Source organism: Olea europaea, unplaced genomic scaffold (assembly GCF_002742605.1).
Source record: "Olea europaea var. sylvestris unplaced genomic scaffold, O_europaea_v1 scaffold1800, whole genome shotgun sequence".
NCBI lineage: Eukaryota > Viridiplantae > Streptophyta > Magnoliopsida > Lamiales > Oleaceae > Olea > Olea europaea.
In genome coordinates, this window is record NW_019235743.1 from 101237 (window position 1) to 120792 (window position 19556).

The 19556-nt window shown below is 36.4% G+C and overlaps 2 protein-coding genes across 6 annotated transcripts; one reads left to right on the plus strand and one right to left on the minus strand.

The window, feature by feature from the left end:
• LOC111378319 (protein REVEILLE 6-like) lies at positions 1–10401 on the plus strand. 4 transcript variants are annotated; one of them, XM_023001491.1, is made up of 8 exons: positions 1–389; positions 1097–1154; positions 5525–5648; positions 5716–5886; positions 5983–6114; positions 7411–7520; positions 8473–8532; positions 9882–10401. In XM_023001491.1, exons 1-8 carry the CDS (start codon positions 133–135, stop codon positions 9981–9983), a joined length of 1014 nt encoding a protein of 337 aa, XP_022857259.1. In that variant the 5' UTR covers positions 1–132; the 3' UTR covers positions 9984–10401. The 4 variants fall into 4 exon arrangements, with proteins under 4 accessions (XP_022857259.1, XP_022857258.1, XP_022857261.1 ...); XM_023001490.1 differs by having other exon boundaries at positions 2–389; positions 9876–10401; XM_023001493.1 differs by having other exon boundaries at positions 2–389; positions 5728–5886.
• A 465-nt stretch (positions 10402–10866) lies between these two features.
• Positions 10867–18991, minus strand: LOC111378318. 2 transcript variants are annotated; one of them, XM_023001489.1, is made up of 11 exons: positions 18803–18991; positions 18366–18433; positions 18171–18269; positions 17813–18024; positions 16059–16252; positions 15727–15832; positions 15291–15607; positions 14149–14562; positions 13426–13501; positions 11768–13330; positions 10867–11226 (listed from the first exon to the last, which is right to left on the minus strand). In XM_023001489.1, the coding sequence occupies exons 2-11, from the start codon at positions 18431–18433 to the stop codon at positions 11072–11074; spliced, it is 3204 nt and encodes a 1067-aa protein (XP_022857257.1). In that variant the 5' UTR covers positions 18803–18991; the 3' UTR covers positions 10867–11071. The 2 variants fall into 2 exon arrangements, with proteins under 2 accessions (XP_022857257.1, XP_022857256.1); XM_023001488.1 differs by having other exon boundaries at positions 18366–18991.
• Positions 18992–19556: the final 565 nt, after the last annotated feature.

A 19556-nucleotide genomic window follows, 5' to 3' on the forward strand; every position in this document is an offset into this window, starting at 1 on the left:
ACCTTCACGGCTCCACTCCCATTTGTCTCACAGCAAAAACCTCTGAAACGAAAAATTCATCTGAGGAAAACATATATAATTTGAGAAAGAACCTTTTATTTGGAGGATTTGAAGTTGAATTTGGTGTTATATATGGTGTCAGTGTGCCGGAATCCAGTGCCGGGTCATGATTTTTATTCCTACAATTACATGGATCGGAATTCGACGAAGATGGGTCTGACGGCGATGAATAATGCTGTTAACAATTTATCGATACCGGCGGCAAGTGGGAATGCGGGTCCGGGTGTGGAGGACCAGAATAAGAAGGTCCGGAAGCCGTATACTATAACCAAGTCTAGAGAGAGCTGGACAGAGCAGGAACATGACAAATTCCTCGAAGCCCTTCAACTGTAAGTATATGTGTGAAGAGATTTATTTATTTTATTTTTTGGTTAAATATATAAGGAATTAAGATTATTTTAGCTATTTGATATGTTTGATTTTGGAATTAAATAATGGTAAAGAAAACGTTATGAAATTTATGTAAAAAAAGGAGCGGGGGGGGGGGGGGAACGTGTGTCCACTTTATTTTATTTGAAGGATATGAGCAGTTTCTGTTTGTTAAAATCATGAGGATTTGGTATTATATGGTTAGGAGAAGTTTGCATATTATTATTGCCTCCCTCTTCCCTTAAAAGGAAAACAATATGTCTTGATTTCGTGGATATTAATTTTTCAGATTCTTTACTCAGTACGTGCAATGCTAACATAAACGAACTGGGTTACAAGTTACAACCTTGCATTGTCGAAGTCTAGGAATGTGGAATCTATCTGATTAGAAAACATTATTTACTGCAGTGGTCTAATCTTGTATATTAAGGCATTAGGTGATTGTAGAAGTTTGTATGTTCCATAATTATGGGACTTACAAGGAAGCCTGAGTTGCTAACTTAGTGGTTGCTTGAAGCCTATTTGAATATGACTTTCAGGGAAGTGATGATTTTTGTTTTTCTCATTTGAAAAGATGAACGGAAATTTAAATCTGATATCAGGTTCTTTTTATCGTGTTGGACCTGTGTTTATTTTATTTGGCTTTCTTTTACTTGTCAACTTTCAGATTTGATCGTGACTGGAAAAAGATTGAAGCATTTGTGGGGTCAAAGACAGTTATTCAGGTAATGAAGTTGTTTCACATTTTGATATAATTTTAATTTTCTTCTTTAAATGAGTCTAATAGGTAGCAAATTGTTGAAATCTTTTAGAGCTTTATGCCGTGAGGTCATGATATGTGATAATCAATATTACCCTTTTTTTGAGCTTTTTGGGAGTTTCACGGTCAAGAGTCAAAAGTCACTTTCAAGTACTATTTTGAGAGTTGCTAAATCACTCAATGGTAGATCTTTTTACCGTCTGGAAATTTTTTACTTCATTATCCATTGTTCCAATTATTCAAGTAGTTAATCTATTCGAAAATCAGGAAAATAAAATGTAAGGTGTGTGTTGAAGAAGTCAAAATGGGTTTTCTAAAAATTAAGGAGTGAAAATAGGTTTTCTAAAAATTTCCTTTCAAAATTTGAATCTGCACGAACTTTGAGGAATAGCTCAGTGGTCAGGCCTTGTGTTTGCTCCCAATGGTCATCGATTCGAGTCCCCTCAGAACCACTGAGATGAGTACCCTGCTGTAAATTTAAGGGTCTCGTGGGATTAATCGAGAGGCGCGTGAGCTAGCTCGGACACCCACAATCATTAAAAAAAAGAAATTGAATCTGCACAAAAAAGGCAAAAAATGATTTCTGAAGAGAATGTGATCTGAGTTGTTCTATTGTGCAAGAGTTGAAGGTAAAAAAATTTTTTTTTAGAAAATATGTACTCTTAAAATATAAAATAAATTCATTTGTATACTAAAATAAGTTTTAATAAAATGTAATCTACTTGCAAAAATGAATTATTTCAAATAATCCTAACTTCTTCATCTTCGTCTTGTTTTGCTAAGTAAGTTGGGTGATAGCTCATATGTAGGACTCTATAGTTTATCAAACAAACAACCATTTTCTTGCAAGCCAGCGACATGATATCTACCAAATGTAGAAAATAAAGGACCACATGATGTTTTTGTGTGAATTGTATTTTTATTCATCTCTATATTCCAATATTTATATACAAATGAATGGGAGTAAATATGGAAAAATAATCTCCTAAATTAGGAGAGCTAATAATCCTACCTAATTATGGAAATAATTAAATAAGGTACATCAATCGTTCTAAAATCATCCATAATCACCTACAATCAATCAACCGGTTTCCTACACCCCTCTCAAGTTAGATGGTAGATGTTGACCATATTACACTTGCAAATGAATTCATTAAAACTTTATCAGGGTAGTTCTTAGTTGAAGATAGCTGCTATTTGCTTCTTTTTTTTAGGGACGTAGGTCGTACAAATTACTCCATCTTCAACTTTTTCTGTAATAAAGCGTTTGTCTATTTCTACATGTTTGGATCGATCATATTACACTAGATTAAGTGAGATATTAATCATTGCCTTATTATTGCTATACAGTTTGATTGGAAGTTTTTGACTAACATGTAATTCTTCCAAAAGCTTCTTTAATCATAGTCCTTCGCAAATTCCTTGTGCCACTGCTCTAAATTTAGTTTTTGTACTGCTTCTTGCTACGACATTTTTTTACTTCTCCAAGTTACGAAGTTTTCCAATGCATGGGTACAATAACCTGGCTTTTGTAGAACTAGGCAAGTCAACATCGATGAACACTTCTATTTCCTTCCTCTAATTTTTCTTGAGGAATAATCCCTTTCCCGAGGAACCTTTTAGATAACCGAGAATTTTAAATGCTGCTTGCATATGAGCTTCCTTTGGTAAGTGCAATTGTTAACTTACCACAGATACTGCGAATGCAATATCTTGCCTAGAATGAGGCAGATAGATTAACTTCCCAACTATTCGTCGATATCTCTCTCTCAATTGACTTTCTAGTTTCTAGTATTTTTTTCATTTTTTCCTGCGTCAATTGGTGTGTCGCTTGGCAATGAAACACTGATATCCTTTCTTGACGTTGTAAATTTCATTCCCAGGAAATATCGCATCTGTTATAGGTCTTTTACCTCGAATTCAGTTGCCAGGTGTTTCTTCAATCTTTCTATTGCCATTGTGTCGTCTCCAGTTAGAATTATGTCGTCAATGTATACAAATTGTTTTAATTCTACTTTTCGATTGTTGGAAGAATATGGTGTGATCAGACTATCCTTGCTAATGTCCTTGTTCAACACTTTACCAAATCGATCAAACCATACTTTTGGTGACTGTTTAAGATCATATTGTATTTTTTGGATATATAAACTCGATTTTCTTCTTGTAAGTAGAAGCCTAGTGATGGTGTCATGAACACTTTTTCCAATTTTCCATTTAGATATGCATTTTTGATGTCAAATTGACGAATTGACCACTCCAAATTAGTTGCCAAAGATAGAAGAACATGTATTATAATAAGCTAGGCAACTAGTGCAAATGTTTTCATATAATCTATGTCGCAGGTCTGAGTGTATCCTTTTACCACCGAGCGAGCTTTGTAGCTTTTTATTGTTCTATCGACTTTATATTTTACATTGAGCACCCATTTGCATCTCACGAGTCTTTTTTTCTTTCGGTAGGTCCACCACTATTCAAGTTTCATTTTTTTGTAAGGCGTGCATTTCTTCTATAACTGTTTTTTTCCATTCAGGGATTCCCAAGGCTTCTTGAATGTTTATTGGGATTGTTGTACCATCAAGTTTAGCTGTAAAAGTACGAAATTTTGTAGGTAAAGTATTTTATGATATGAACTTTGAGATGGGGTAAGGAGTACATGATTGAGTTTGTTTTCTGAGTGCCATGGATTGGTTGATATTAGAATATTCGAGATCACGAGGGTTTGGAGCTATGATGGATTCCAACTCTCTTGGTGCTTCAGATACGGGGTTCTCCTTTGTTTTTGGCTTCCTCGAGTACATTTGTATCTCCTTGTCTTTCTGTTTTCTTGCATCTCCCCCGAGTTCAAGTTTTGTTCTGTATGTGGTATATTGAAAATTGTTGGTGTGATAGAGTTTGAATTTAAGTTCAAGGTATGTTTTGGAGGAGAGAGATCAAAATCTATGAATCGATCTTCATACAAATTATCCCCTTGAAGAGAGAGCTCTTGAAGGTAAGGTGTTTCCTTAGAATGTCACATCAAGGCTTACAAATGTCTTTTTCTGTAAATGGATCATAGCATTTGTAGCCTTTTTAAGTGGTGGAGTACCCAATGAATACACTTTTAACTGCATGAAGGTCTAGTTTATTCTGATTGTGAGCATGGCAAATGTAGTATAACCAAATACCCCGAGAGATAAGATTAGATTATAAGCATAAGGTAGGAAAGAGTTTTTGAAATTTTTGAAGGGGTGATTCAAAGTCAAGTGTGCGGCGAGGTATCCTATTGATAAGGTAGGTAGACATTAGAATGATATCTCCCCAACATATTTTTGGCATTCTTGTAGGGAACATTAAAGCACGGACAATTTCAAGGAGGTGTTTATTTTTTCGTTCGGTAATCCCATTTTGTTGGAGTGTCGGTGCAAGAGTTCTAATGGACTATCCCATGTTTTAGTAGGTAGTCTCGTAAAATGGAATTGAAGTATTCGATGACATTATTTGTGCTGAGGATTTGGTTTTTGGAACATAAAGTACCAAGTTTAGTGTTATAGATCCTGAGATTTGGGTATTCCCTTTTTCTGCAACAGTTGAGAGCGACCCATCTGCAATCTTGGCTTTAATATTAGTAACACATGATATATATGTGGAGAAAAGGTGGTAGGAGTCCATCATGTGATCGGATGCACCTGAATCAATAATAAATGGGTTTTTGTATTTTGAGGAGGTAGTCAAAGCATTTAGGTGATTACCTTTGTAAGCAAGTGAATTTAACGAACCGTATGAGGAATGATGACTCGAATTTTAATGACCGGAGAAAATTTGATACAGCTGTTCCAATTATTCAAGATTAAATGCACCTTTTGTAGTAGAAATATATTCCTTGGAATTTTCAGCAAGATCAATTGATGCGTGATAGACTCGATATTTTGGATTTTGTTTTGGCTTCCATCTGCGGGCTTCCCTTGTAAAATCTCAACATGTATCTTCCTTGTGCTCTAGTTTACGACATTGTTATCTGGTAGTTGGATTATGGCCTCTTACCATAAAAATGGCCGCATGTGCTGCAGCACCAACTATTCACACCAAGGACGCCCGCTGATGGAATAATCCTACCTAACTATGAAATAATTAAATAAGGCACATTAGTCATTCCAAAATCATCCCTAATGACATACAATCAACCAACCGGTTTTCTACACTAACGCTTTTGTACTTTTGCTGAAAAAGACTTTGAGTGCTAACTCAGGTATAACAAAAGAATATTTGCTGTAAGTTGATCAATAGGAATCATAGGTAATGAAAAAAATGCTTGCATGTTTCGTCGATTCTGCAGTTTCTGAAGAGTTTTCTTCGCAGATTCGTAGCCATGCTCAGAAATATTTTCTGAAGGTCCAGAAGAATGGAACAAGTGAACGTGTACCTCCTCCACGTCCTAAGAAAAAAGCAGCGCATCCTTATCCACAAAAAGCTCCCAAAAAAGGTTAGAACTGTAGCTATTCTTCTGTATTTCCTCCATATTTTTTTCCTGCTCTCTCTCAAATTAACAGTTGTGTCTCAAGTCACTGGAGCATTGCGGTCTTCAGCTGCTATGCTAGAAACTGGATATGTTGTGAGGCCGGATTCATTGTCAGCACCTGGAAATGCAATTAGTGGTGCAGCTTTATCGCCTTGGACTTGTAAAGTTCCTCCAGCAGGCAATGTTTCACACATGTCAAGAGGTATGTTTCTAATGTTTAGCATGCTTGTATTTAACCTTTTTTAGAGAAGTCAGTGGTGTCATCCTGCCTAAACAATGTCCTGTACCGGTGTTTCAGATGATATGAGAACAGCCAATTTTACAGTGACACATAATTATAGCAGTAGCAGTAATGAAAGCACTACTCGGCTGTGGCCCAAAAATGAATCAAATCCCCAAGTAAAGGAGAAACAAAACCCGCCAACAAAAGGTAATTTTCTTTCGTTTTCTGTTTTATAATCTGTGGATTTATTAAAGCCAGAGTAATTAGGGACTCTGTAAGCTCATTATACTCGTTATATGTTAGGGCAAAATATATCAGAGCAACTTCTGATCTACAGGTGAATTTGTGAAAGCCCTTCGATAATGTCCCATACTCCCATTTGTTACTTGCAGACTTCTAAATGGGCTGAAAGATATCTCTTCGAGGCATGATGAGCAATTTAGATTAGACAACTGAAAGACATGTTAGTTCATAGGATTTGTAGTGGGACCGAGGTATGGGAGTCAGCAAATTAGATTAAGACAACTGAAAGACGTTATTTCATAGGATTTGTGTTGGGAATTAGATGTGAAGTTGCCATTGGACTTTCTTTAGATAAATTTTTTTTTAATTGAACTTAGGCCCCTTAATTAGCAAGAGCACTCTTTAGATGATCATACGAGTGTAGGAAGTTGTTACCTTTTCAAGTTCATTTGTACCTCACTGCTAGCACAACATCTAGCTATTTGTTGATTTTCATTATTTTCAAAATAAATTTTTCTCTGTCTTCTTTTGAATCACACATTATTTAATAAAATAATATTATATGCAGTCTAAAACTTTTCCTTATTTTTTAACAACATATTCTCTATCAATCTACTATTTCAAAATGCATTCTTGGGGAAAAATGGGGCTGAAACGGACTCGTAGTATTGTTTTAGGGTGAGAAAGAGATAAGTGGATGACCCTTTCGAATGATGGGGAAAATGGTCAGAATAGATTGTTTGTCCACTTGCCCTTGTGTACTGGAAAGCTGTTGGTGATACAATCAGGATGTGTCTCATAATATGTGCAAGTAATTATGTTTATCGATAATATGTAATTACTGTTGTATATCTACTGAGTCGTGTTCATGAGTGGGTATGTTTGTATATAGTTGTACTTCAAACAGCAGTCAAAGCCATACTGAGAATCTTCAGATTAAATATGATTACAAGGCATCATTTTCATTGATATCTTACATTTATTTGTGTATGCATATGTTTACATTAGCAATGTAATTAGCTGTTTGGGTTATTTCAGGTTGATTATTTGTTTAATGACTTCATTTGTTAGATTTGTTGATTGAGCAGAACTGTGACTCTGAAAGTCAATATATTTGTATTTATTTAACTGAAGCTGTTTGGTCCATATATGATATACAACTATATATGGGAAGAGCATTGCATTCTACATTTGAAGAGTTTGTTTGGGATTAACAAGTGATGTATTTCCTATTTATGCACATATTCTTCGTTGATGCAGTTATGCCTGATTTTGCTGAAGTCTACCGCTTTATTGGTAGTGTCTTTGACCCTAATGCAAGTGATCACATGGAAAGACTGAAGAAGATGGACCGCATAAATGTTGAAACGGTAAAGTCAGAATTCATAGCATCATTATTTGGGCAAAAAAAAAAAATTTGAATAGTGATATTTCGGAGAATTTGTGGTTAAAAAGTAGGGAAAAGTTTTGGTTTACATTTGGAATATTTTAGTGTATGCATGTGTGGTTAAAAATGAGTGTGTAGAAAAAGGAGTTTCCAAATAATGGTTGTCAAACGGAGGCTAAGTTTATGTGGCAGTAGTGCTGGGGGCTGCTCAATTATACTGGATTTGGGTGTGAATAATACAAGATGATGTTAGTTTTCTTATGAAGACGATCAACTACGGCTAAATTTTGTATCCATATAACATCTTTCTCCTGTAACTGGATGTATAGTAAGCGCCAAACAGTGCCTTTGGCTTCTCCCGCAAGTGGAACTTTCTTATTCTAACCTAAGATAGAGATTGTAAAATTATTTAATTTTGTCTGCTCTTGTAATCTGCCTGACAGAAGCTAGTTATCGTGAAGTCATCCATTCATGATCTCTCACATCTGGGAGAGACTCAGATGAGAATAAAATATAAGACTACCGAATAACGATATTTCAAGTTAGAAGTGTGGGAAGCCCTTCTTGCATAGAAAGTATTGTGAACCATTTAGATCAGTCCGTCACAAGATCGGCAGGCAGAATTCATTTAGTTTTTCATGTTTGCTGAAACAAGCTTGGGACCAGCTCCTCTCACAAGACAAAATTGATCCTTTGGCTCTAAGATATTCTTCATTAAGTCACTATACTGGGAAGTCCAAACTTAATAAGAAATAAAATGCTTCTCTGAAGCCAGTATGTGCAATATAGATAATTTACCGACATTCTTACACTGTTTTTGCCTGTGTTTTAGTCGCTTCTCATAATCAATGTTGGATTCGTCAGTTATGTTTCTTGGAGTTCTCGGTCAAGCATTTGATTGATTATGAATATTATTATTGGTATTTCTTCTCCAGGCGGTGATGTTGATGAAGAATCTATCTGCAAATTTGATGAGCCCTGAATTTGAGGATCATGTAAGATTTCATTATCCCAGTTTCCCTTTCCATTGTCCTTCCACCTGTTGCCCACTGCATGCTAAGGTTAATGTTTTGTTACTCGGTGTTTGAGCTTTAGACGCTTTAAATCACTGATTTCAATGTCTTGGCCTTTTGGATATAAGATATGATTAACCTGTCCATGATTGAAGCCAATGCACAATTCATTTCTACCAATGCATAGATCCAACCTTAAGCCACAAATGTAAGGCAGGGGAGCTATTGAAAGTGACACGAATAATCAATTTCTCTTCTCGACCATGGAATGTTAAAGAAAGTGATGATCCCTGAACATTGAACTTCTAAATTATTGGATGCATTAATTCTAACACTATGATTTACTTTTCGCCTTCTTACATTCTATATGACATTGCTGCATTTTTCAATTCTCAGCCATGTTTTTGTGGCTATCGTAATTATCTTTGATCTTTAATTTTGTACCCCCACAATTATAGGATCTTGTCTCATTTTTCTGTTGCCTGCTGCCGAAGGCCTTTTCTATAGTCATCAAATCTGTGTATCCTGGAACATTGATCAACATCAAGTTTTCCTGGGTTTCGGAGTCTTTAGCCAAGACACCCAACACAATATTCAGCTGAGGTCATCTTTTGAACCCTTTGGGGTTTGAATATGAATGAAAACTGGGATATTACTGGTGGTTTCTTCAAATAAGCCTATGTTCGGAAAAGATTATTAGCAACATTTTTGGAACATTTTAGGAGGAATATTGAAGGGGACTACAAAATGTGTGGAAATAATTAGTTAGTAATTTTGAATACGTGGTTGAAATTTGATTTTGACTGGGTAGTAGAAGTAACTTTTAATTTACGAAAAATGTTCCTCAAACAGAGGCTAAAAATTGAACTTTTGACCTGTCTTGAAATTTTCGGCCGCATTTATTAAAGATATTTTTTAGGCTGCTGATAGTGATTATGTGCTGCATTTCAAGTCTTTTTATTATGCATTGCCTAGTAACTATAGGCATAATTGGGCTAAGCATCTTTTAAGCTTAAGCCAAAATGTAGTCATAGGACAATTTGGTTGAGGTATAAGGGACTTTATTCTTGATCATCCTGATATGATTTATTCCCATATAATTTTAGTTGTGTCGCTTCATAGTAGTAAAATCTCTATTTTGAGTATAAGCTGTTCATGTAACAGATTAATATCAGAAAAATTTACTTAGAATCTGTTCCTTTTTAAGGTCCTTGGTGAAGCCTAATTATGCACTTAATTTGATTGATATAAATGACTGCTTGCCTGCAAAAATATTTTATCTAATCACTTGCCTCAATCTTGTTTATTTTTTATTGTTGATACAGAGGAGGATGTTTTCATCATACGGTGTTGGCATCGAGAAAGATAACTTTGATAGCCCTTTGAAAAATCTTCAAGTTGACAAAGTTGGGAAAGCAATTCCAACCGCATAGAAAGGGAGGTGAAGGTTCATTCGCAGTTTCATAAGGTTTCCATTTTCCACTGCTTATTTCAGGTCTACTGAAGAATATGGAAGGTGAAGATCCGGGCTCGTATTGCTATGTACCTGTCATGTATATCCGCAGTTTTTCTGCTCCATGTCCTGTTGTATACATGTAAAAACAGTGAAAAGGAATGGTCTGTTCTTGTGGGTCCCCTGAGACAAATTTATAGAAACTAGTATGTACAGAAATTTTAGGCAGTTTCGATCTCGTGTGTATATGTTAGAATTCTTGTTTTGCTCACTAATAGGTGTTGTGGAGATGTACAAGGGTGTTTTCTTGAGGTTTTGTTGAACTAGTCGAGATCAACTGGCTTTTGACAGTTTTGTAAGCGTGTGAGTTACATAAGAAGTTGGTTTGTTACACGATCTCTCACGCTGTTAATTTGCAGGACTGTTACATGGGATTTTAACAAGAACTTTGTGTATGTCAATCATGCTCGCCTATAATTATCTTGGCTGGCTCGATTTGTTTCACTTCTATATATAAAATACATATCATAGCTGTACAGCCCATTTAAGCAATTTTTATCAATTTGGGAAATGGTAAGCGTGGCAAGAACGGTAACTAAATTGAAGTTTATCAACTCAGTTGAGACGAATAATGTTTTAGTGACCGAGTTCAAATTAACAGTGACTGCAGATGAAATATACCTAATCAACTTTTGAGATGCAGAAATCAGATGCCTACATGCAAGCGGGGGAGATACTATGATGATGCACCAGAACTAACCTGTACTAATAGCATATCAGTTGGCAGAATCTTCATAGCAAAGCATTTGAATTGATAATTTAAACGAAGAAAATCAGAAAGAGAACAAAAGCGTCATAATTCGTCATAATTATGCACAAACATCATCCCGTTTAGAAAGTCTTTTATTCCCCATTTTCATTAGGTTCGCAAATTCCAGTGCTACACCAGTCATTCACAGATATGTACACATACAGAAAACCCGAGAGGATTGTTTCTGGGATAAGCATGCTCGACAACTAACGACAGATAAACCTTATAGCCATGTTTTAACTCCTTATCACACTTGACTATCTATGTCGGAAACCCATGTCTAACTCATGACGATGAGTTCCTTGGTTACGACCAGCAGCGAGGGGGTGGATTTGCTTTGACCTTGCCTGAATTTCCATTTCAATTAGCCTTTGAAATGACTCGGGGTTGGCTCTGGAATTGATATCAGGAGCTGATAAAATCATGAGAATAATATTCATTAATTTTCATACGAAGACAATGAAATATTAGAATATAAGTTTTATATTCAAATCTAGATATTACAAGGCATGCCTAGAAGAATATGCTTGTCAACTGCAAGTTACTGAGAAAATAAGCAAAATTTGCACGAGATTTAGTGCATATTAGGTAAGCTTAAATGTCAAACATACATTTTATCAACCAATTTTGTATGACCCACTACTACCCACATAATAACTCATTTCATAGAACCCATAACTTATAATCACCCCCCAAGCGTGTTCTATGAACTTTAGATGATGATGTCAAACATACATTTTATCAACCAATTTTGTATGACCCACTACTACCCACATAATAACACATTTCATAGAACCCATAACTTATAATCACCCCCCAAGCGTGTTCTATGAACTTTAGATGATGTGCATATTTTTGCTCATAATTAAACTTTTCAGTTCAAAAATAAGCAAGATAAATATGCAGCTCTTAGCAATATAATTAGAGACTCTGTAAATTTGGAACTTTCTTACATGGAATGGGCATCCCAAGACTGCCAATGTTGGGTTGGTCAGGTCCAAAACGATAGCCTAGAATTGGATTCATTTCCTGAATAAAACCAGTTGGTTGATTGCCAGGACGAGACACTGGACTGCCCCTGGTGAACTCTGGTAATAGATGAGGCGGATTGCCTGACATCTGCATTTGATGTAGCATTGAAGGGTGGTGAGCAGGTATGTCAAACCCAGCAACCCCCGCATTAGAGTGATGAAAAGGCGGTTGGATCATATTTCCAAGAAACTGGTGATTGGCCGAAGATTCCTGATTAAGTACAACGCCTTGATCCATAAACTTCAACTGGGAAGTTGTGTGAGCACGATGAGAATCCATGGGATGATATAATGGTCTCTCAGGAGTCATTTGTGGAGGCTGAAACTGGGACGATGATTGCTGGGTCATAAAATGATGATAGGGAATATTGGAATCCATTTGTTCACGAGGACCATGTATAAAGGGCAGACTTTCTGAACCAAGCATAATTTGTTTGTCTTTGATGATGGCATTGGTAGCTGCCAGTTTTTCCGGTATGTCAAGAGGTGCATTTGAATTACCAGTTGGAATAAATGTTGAAATCTGATGATTCTGTTCACCTACAGAAATTAAGCTCTCCTCTTCAGGCAGCTGAAACTCAACTGCCCCGTCAAAGCCACCATGTTTAGAGACTGCTTCAGTACGATGATTTGAATCAATTTGGGAGTCGTCATATTCCACCCAGTTCTCACTCTTGCCTGTTTTGGTTTGCTTTCGCTGGTTTGAAGTTGAATTACTATTATCATGATTTGTCCTTTCAAATCCAGCTTGATCAACTCCCAAGGCAAAATTGTATTTATCCACTATTGGAAAGGACATTCCATGCGGCTCCAGGGCATCAATTCGTTTATACTCAACTGGTTCCCTTTGGACGGAAACAGGTGCATCAACTGATTGCAGCTCCTTCATGAAAGCAGAACCAAAGAGAGATTCCATCGTAAGAGACTTCCCCAAATTACCAATATTTATGGAACCCACTTCGCCTTTAGGTTCATTTACAGTATTGCCCTTATCATGTTCTTTAGAGACTAGTAGTTTGCCTGCAAAGCCCAGATCCATACTAGAGTTCGGGATCAAATTACTCGTGTCTATTTCCTTCTGTAATAATGAAAGCAGGTGTCCAGATGCATGATCATCAACATGATCTCTTGGCTGCTCAGTATTCGCACTAGTAGTGTTCCAGCCTTGTAACATTGGCTGCACATTTGATGTCTTTGCACTGTATTCCGACAAAATCGATTGTTCAAGGTCTTCGCAGGTAAGGACAGCAGGAACAATCTCATTTTTGTTACTAATGCACACCTGCTCAGAGACCTCATTAGCTGCAGAAGGCACACCAAATCTTAACTTATTACTATGCTCAGAGCTCTTGTAGGAAAAATCACGTGGAAGGTTGTCATCTGTTTTCAAGCCAGAAACTTGATATCTGCCCTTATCGCCACTGACAATTAATGATAGCAAATCATTGGGCCTTCCAGATGTGATATCATCCGTTGGCTTTGCATCTGCAGTGCGATAAAAGGAAAAATAATAAAAACATAGAGAGAAAAGCCTTTAGAATTTCTTACAACATATGATGCAAAATATTTTAGGACTGTACCTTCCTCGAAAAACGATTGGGAAAACTTCGATGACTGGACAGAGCTCCACTTATCATCGAGTTTACTATCTTGACACTAGAAGAGTTGCGCAAATAAAGAAGTATTAGTAATATAGAACCATACAGTGCATATTAAGGGAAGAATAAGTGACATGAAAAGCTTGTTAGATTGGACACAAAATATAAGGGAAGAACCTCTTTTTCACACCAGAAATCATCAATTGCCCCACAACTTAACAAACTAAATCTACCACAGGGCGTCTCAAACAAACAAATCATCAAAAAGAATGGAAAAGTGCCGCATGGTGAAATAATATTTCTCAAGTTATAGGCACAAACAAGAACATGCCAAGCACAAGTAGCCTAACTAAAAATAAATATTTCAGAGTCTACACGATAAACATTCGCATCCATGGCATCGAGTCAAGCTTTGTAAATTTTCAGGGATGATTTAAAAGGTATCCGTATCATTTTATTTATAGAAGGCATCCATATTTCTGAATGTGGTCAAGGACCAGGTAAATGAAAGCAATAAGGCCCCAGCATAATAATTGAGATTGGATTATAACTTATGAATGTTCTAATTGCTCAATTTGAGAACAGAAAAACATCCCTGACAATCTATGACATTATTACCCTGCTCATTCCCATCAGCCTTACATCTCAATTTGTTGAAGGACCTGGACAAGGAACATTTAGAAGCATATTTAGAGCAGTAATTACCTCGGCCTTACAGGATCCGCCTCCATTCATTGACAATGTACTGCTAAAATTCTTTTCCAAATTTGGCGTTGGATAACTTCCCCTGGACTCACCTACAATTTTGTCCTCCAGTACCTTGGCATCAAGTTCAAGGATTTCGGAACCACCCAAGGTTTGATGAGCATCTAAAGGTTTAGAATTCTGGTGTAACTCATTTTTCATTCCAAGTTTATTGCTTGCTGAATTTGAAGTTGAGTGAATTTTTATGTTTTCCCCTTTGTTCAAGTGCAGTGCATGGTTAGTCTTATCTTTAGGCTGTACATTAATTAAACTACTTTCCTGTGATAACTGCCTCTCTAAACTATTGCGGGTACCATTTTGGATGGGGTTGGCTCCAGCATGAAAGAGGCTTTCCCCTGTTATAGTTTTTTCAACCTGTACAAGTAAAAGATGTTATCAGCACTTATGAATGAAGATTAAATCATCAACGATGCCATCAAAAAAGGGATTCTTATGAAGAAATCAATCAGGCACAGTTTTTAAAATTGGGCTGCACAATAATGGAAATCGCGTAGAAAAAATGAACCACATAAAATTGAGAAGACTAATTAAAACAAACCCCTAGGCAAATTTATAGCACTGAGCACCAGTAAACAGGATATCACTTACACCTTGTCAATTCAGTCCTGTCCCAGAACTGGGGAAACATTCGTTAGATATAAAAGCAGATTACGAAGTCACCTGCTAGTCAACTAGACAAAAACATGCATGAAGGTGTGTCAACAACAGAAAGATACTTCAAAAGAGAATGTTTATGGCAGGCCCGGGCATACTATAGTCTATTATATGAAATCAGTTCAGACAAGATGGCCAGCCAGTAATGGGAATGCCTCTGTCAGCCATAATCGTGTTGCTAATAAGCACAGCTTAGCAAAAACTAGCAAGTCATTCATGAGAACGAAAAAGGACTTGAAAAGAAGGAAAACTCAAAATACTTTTAAAAGATGCCAGAGGTTACTCATTGCATATTATGTACCTGTCATTAGCGCCTCTGATTAACAGACATGTAAAGCTTTGAATCCCCAACCAAGGAAATTATGTGCGCGCACACACAAAAAAAAAAAAGAAAAAGAAAAAAACGAGTAAAGAGGAAAACAACATACCTCTGACGAAGGAGGATGCATCAAAGATTTCAAGCCGAAACTCTTATCCAGAATGTTGTTTGTAAAACCTGGAGGAACAAGTGGCCTAGACGCAGGTGAGTGTGAAGCAAAAGAAGGTTTTTCAGAACCATTTAAGACAGGAGATGCGGAGGAAGAGTCCAATTCATTGTTCCTGTCCAAAACCCTCGGTTTTTCTTTGCTATCCTCCAACAATTCACCAAGGTCTGAAATCCAATCAGCTTTATGCTTCTCCAGGTTTAATTTTTGCTTATCCTGAAGAGCCTTTTGTTGTTCCTTCCTCATCAACTCAAAAGAGGCTGAAAAGTACGTTTAGTAGAACCGGGAACATAACCAAAACAATGAATAATAAACTAGCAAAACCAATAAAATTATTAGAGATACCAACTACACAATTGTGAGCAGAAAGGAATGATACCTCTTCTCCTCCTCTCCTCCTCTGCTCTATCCTCATTAGTCGATTCCGTTGAACCAAATGTTTCATCATTGTAAGAGTCGGTGTCTCTCCGTGGATAAGGTACTGCCTGAAATTATTATGAATTGTACGAGATAATGTTTAGTACAGTGCTTGTACATTTCTTTGCCACATGGATTCACAAAGTTATCTAGAGGTGAATAGACAGAGCAAAAAAAAAAAGAAAAGAAAAAGAAAAAGAAAAAACAAATGAAATAACATGGTAGCTCGCTAAACCGAACTAATGAAACTGAGGTGCCAGCATTTTAAATAGAATTTACAAAGGATGACTTAACCTTGTAAGGTCGTGGAGGATGATACGGTTCATTGCTTTTCTTGAGTTGATAGTGGTCATTTCCTTGTGCCTTTGAGCTGGAGATCCCAGCTGCATATCCAGATGGTTTTGGAAATGAACCACTCCCTAGAAGCCCATCATGCTCATGAGTCTGCCAAGGCCTCCTTGACTGATGGCCATAATGCCTTCCAGAATCTATAATGGAAAGTGGTCAAGTCATCAGATCTGAAGACAACATATTATGTTTCATGATGACAACGGTAGCAGTAGATAAAAGAAGCAAGGTAGGAGAGCTCATAGTGCACAGGAAAAAGAAGTCTTATTTACATTAGAATATCAAAATTTGTGTGCATTATCTTTTTAAGCAGGCAAGTGCTAGACCAAGAAAAAGAGCCCAGGGTAAATGTGCAGGTGTGTAGTTAAGTACAAAATAAAGGACAGGTGCAAGATTTGTAAGAGTTGGTTCCCCATTTCTCAGAACCAAAGTTTCAATCTCCTAAGAAAATTTACGAGGAAAGACAGAAATGGATTTTTAATTTATTTTTTATGAACGTGGGTGTCCGGACCAATTTAGCGCACCTTAACTAATTCCACGGGACCCTGAAATTTACAGCCGGGTACTCACTTCAGTATCCCTGAGGGGACTCGAACTGGTAACCATTGGGAAGCAAACCCAAAATTTGACCACTGAATTACCCCTCAGGGTTAAAGATAGAAAAGGAATAGGGACAAGAAGTCACCATAAATACAAACTCATTTTGTTTAAAGAATAAGCTGAAATTCGGCATCTGACAAACATAAGAGAATGAGAATAAAACATTTTAAATAGGTCATGCCCTAGAATTTGTTCTACAAAATATTCTAACTAAAGCATTTATATTTACATAATCTAATATTTTAAAGCTACTCATTTAAATGTAATTTAATTTTTTTACATTTTAGTCAATGGGATAATCTCAAGATTCTTAACATTTAAAATGGAAATTTGCATAGTCATAGTATGTTAAGAAATGGCAAATCACATTCTATAAAATCAAAGATATGGTTTTCGCATGACTTGAGAAGCCAAATTAAAACTATAACGAGCACCTTCCTTTTCCTTGGAGAAATGTGAAAGAGGAAAGTGATCACAAAGATAACAATTCAAGCATTTCAAATATGCCTTGCAAACAAGCTTCCCTCTCACAGACACCAAAAAATTCTGACAGAAGCTAAGAAGCATGGACACCAACACGGATTCGTAACTTAGGTACAACATACACGGACACTCCGAAAGAGTAATTTTTCGAAAAGTAGCAAGCTGGGGACACAATGATTTTAATTTTTTGAAGTTGTACATTTTATGTAGTATATCTTTATTTTTGTACTTATTATTTGAATAAAATCAATAACTTTTTTAGTTTTAAGCGAAATTTTTTAAATCAGAGAAATAGTAAAATAATATTGAAATAAATCATACATCACAACGGCCAAAGAAAGAGAAGAAATATAGTAGTGTCCAATGAGTGTCAGTTTCTGACACAACATGACACATGTTGGACATAGACACGTCAACCTCATAAAAGTATCCGTTCTTCATAGAAGTGTGGCCATAGTATAATGTGGCTCTACCTCTCCCCTTCAACTACACATACCAGGCACGCAGCATGCTCCACAGTTACACTTGCTGATTTCCTCTATTTTAATAACCCTCACAGAACCGACATTATCAACACATAACAAGAACTGAGCATACAGGCGAATCTTAAAAGAAACCTGAATCCCTGTTGGCTTTTGTGTCGCTATCTTGATCGCCCTGCCCAGAAAGTTGGCTTCCTCGCCTTCCGTAAATGCCTCGAGAGTAATTATCAGAATCTGCTCCAGTATTCTGTGATGAGCCATGCTCGTGGTGTCTGAAACCCTGCGATGACAGGCTCCCAGGCATTCTGGGTCGATCTTGTATGCTTTGCAAGCCATCCTCAAATTCACTGCCTCAATTTCAACAAAAATATATTTTTTAAACACACCACTATGCTTTCAAGTACCAAAAAAAAATGCCAAATTAACAATTGACAGAAATTGAAGACAATAACATTCCAGTAACTAGTATTCATAATTCTCAGAGGTACTTTACCTCAGCAGTGATTCATCAAACCCACTTGGTAGCTTCTTGCAAATATCCAAATCACTGAAGGACAAGAGGAACTCTCTTGTGTATGAAATTTTCAGCTCCCTAAACAATCAAAACAACTTTGTAATTTTCACCCAAATTATGATAATCAAAATTTAAGATAAACAAACTCATTGGAACAAAAGCAAATCAAATTACTTTTCAACTTCATGAATCGTTTCAGACGCCTCGTAGGGAGACTCCTGATCTTCATTTCTCAAGCTCATCTGTTATTCCCGAATCAAATAATAAGCTAAAAATTGCTGTCTCGGTCACGAATGACACCAATTCATCAAATCTGAACCGACCATACAGAAACAAATCCTCTAAACCCAGCTACTCAATTAAAACCAACCCCGAAATTTTTCAAACTCCAAAATATTTCACCCGATTCAATAAATTCGTATTCAAGTTAATGATAATTGATCCAGAAAATGCCTGGACAATGCATCCAGCTCACTCACAATAACATCCTAATTCAATAAAATCCGTTTCTTGAACAGAATTTAATTCCCTTTTTTTGTTTTGCCCTAAGCCAGATTAACCAAACCCCAAATTCATCTATAATACCACCCTAATCTAAAACAACTTCTCGCCTATAAATTCCGCTTCCACCTGGATCAGAGAAAGAAACAAAATTAGGGTTTAAACTTCTCGGTCTAGTTTCTATTTCGGACAGAGAAATGATATAGATAGAGAAATGCACAAATACAAATATTGATTTTTGTATTTTTTGAGATTGATTGTAGAGAGAAAATGGAACAGGGTAGAGAGAGAAAGGGAGGGGTCGATTATTTTGAAAACTGACCGGAATATGACGTAATAAAAAGATTAAAATAATATGATTATTCACTACGCGCTGATTATTGTCGTTCATTACACGCTATTCTAGGAATGGTAGATGTGGAATACTTGGATTTTGTTAATTGGAAAGTGTTGATGAACTACTGTTGATGAGACTGTGGATGGGGATTGCGTATGGAACCAAGAAAAAAAATCTTCAAAACTTTTAGATAATTATCAAAATCCCCTACAAAAGTTTGATAATTTAATTTCTAGTCCAATATTTTGCAATATTTATAAACTAGGCATAAATACCACAATAGGTCCACAAAATTCTCATGTTTTGATAGATCAAGAAGGATTAGATACAAGCATTGCCATTCAAAACACCTCAAATCGTGCTCTCTATCGAGCCCCAAGCCATAATTTTTTTATAACATGTCTAGTTAGTATTATTTCATTTAAACTTGTACGATATCATTTGTGTTCTTATAAACATTTTATTATGAAGGAACAAGTCAGTTGAAGTGGAGAGACAAATGTGGGAGGAACACCAGGAAGAAGACA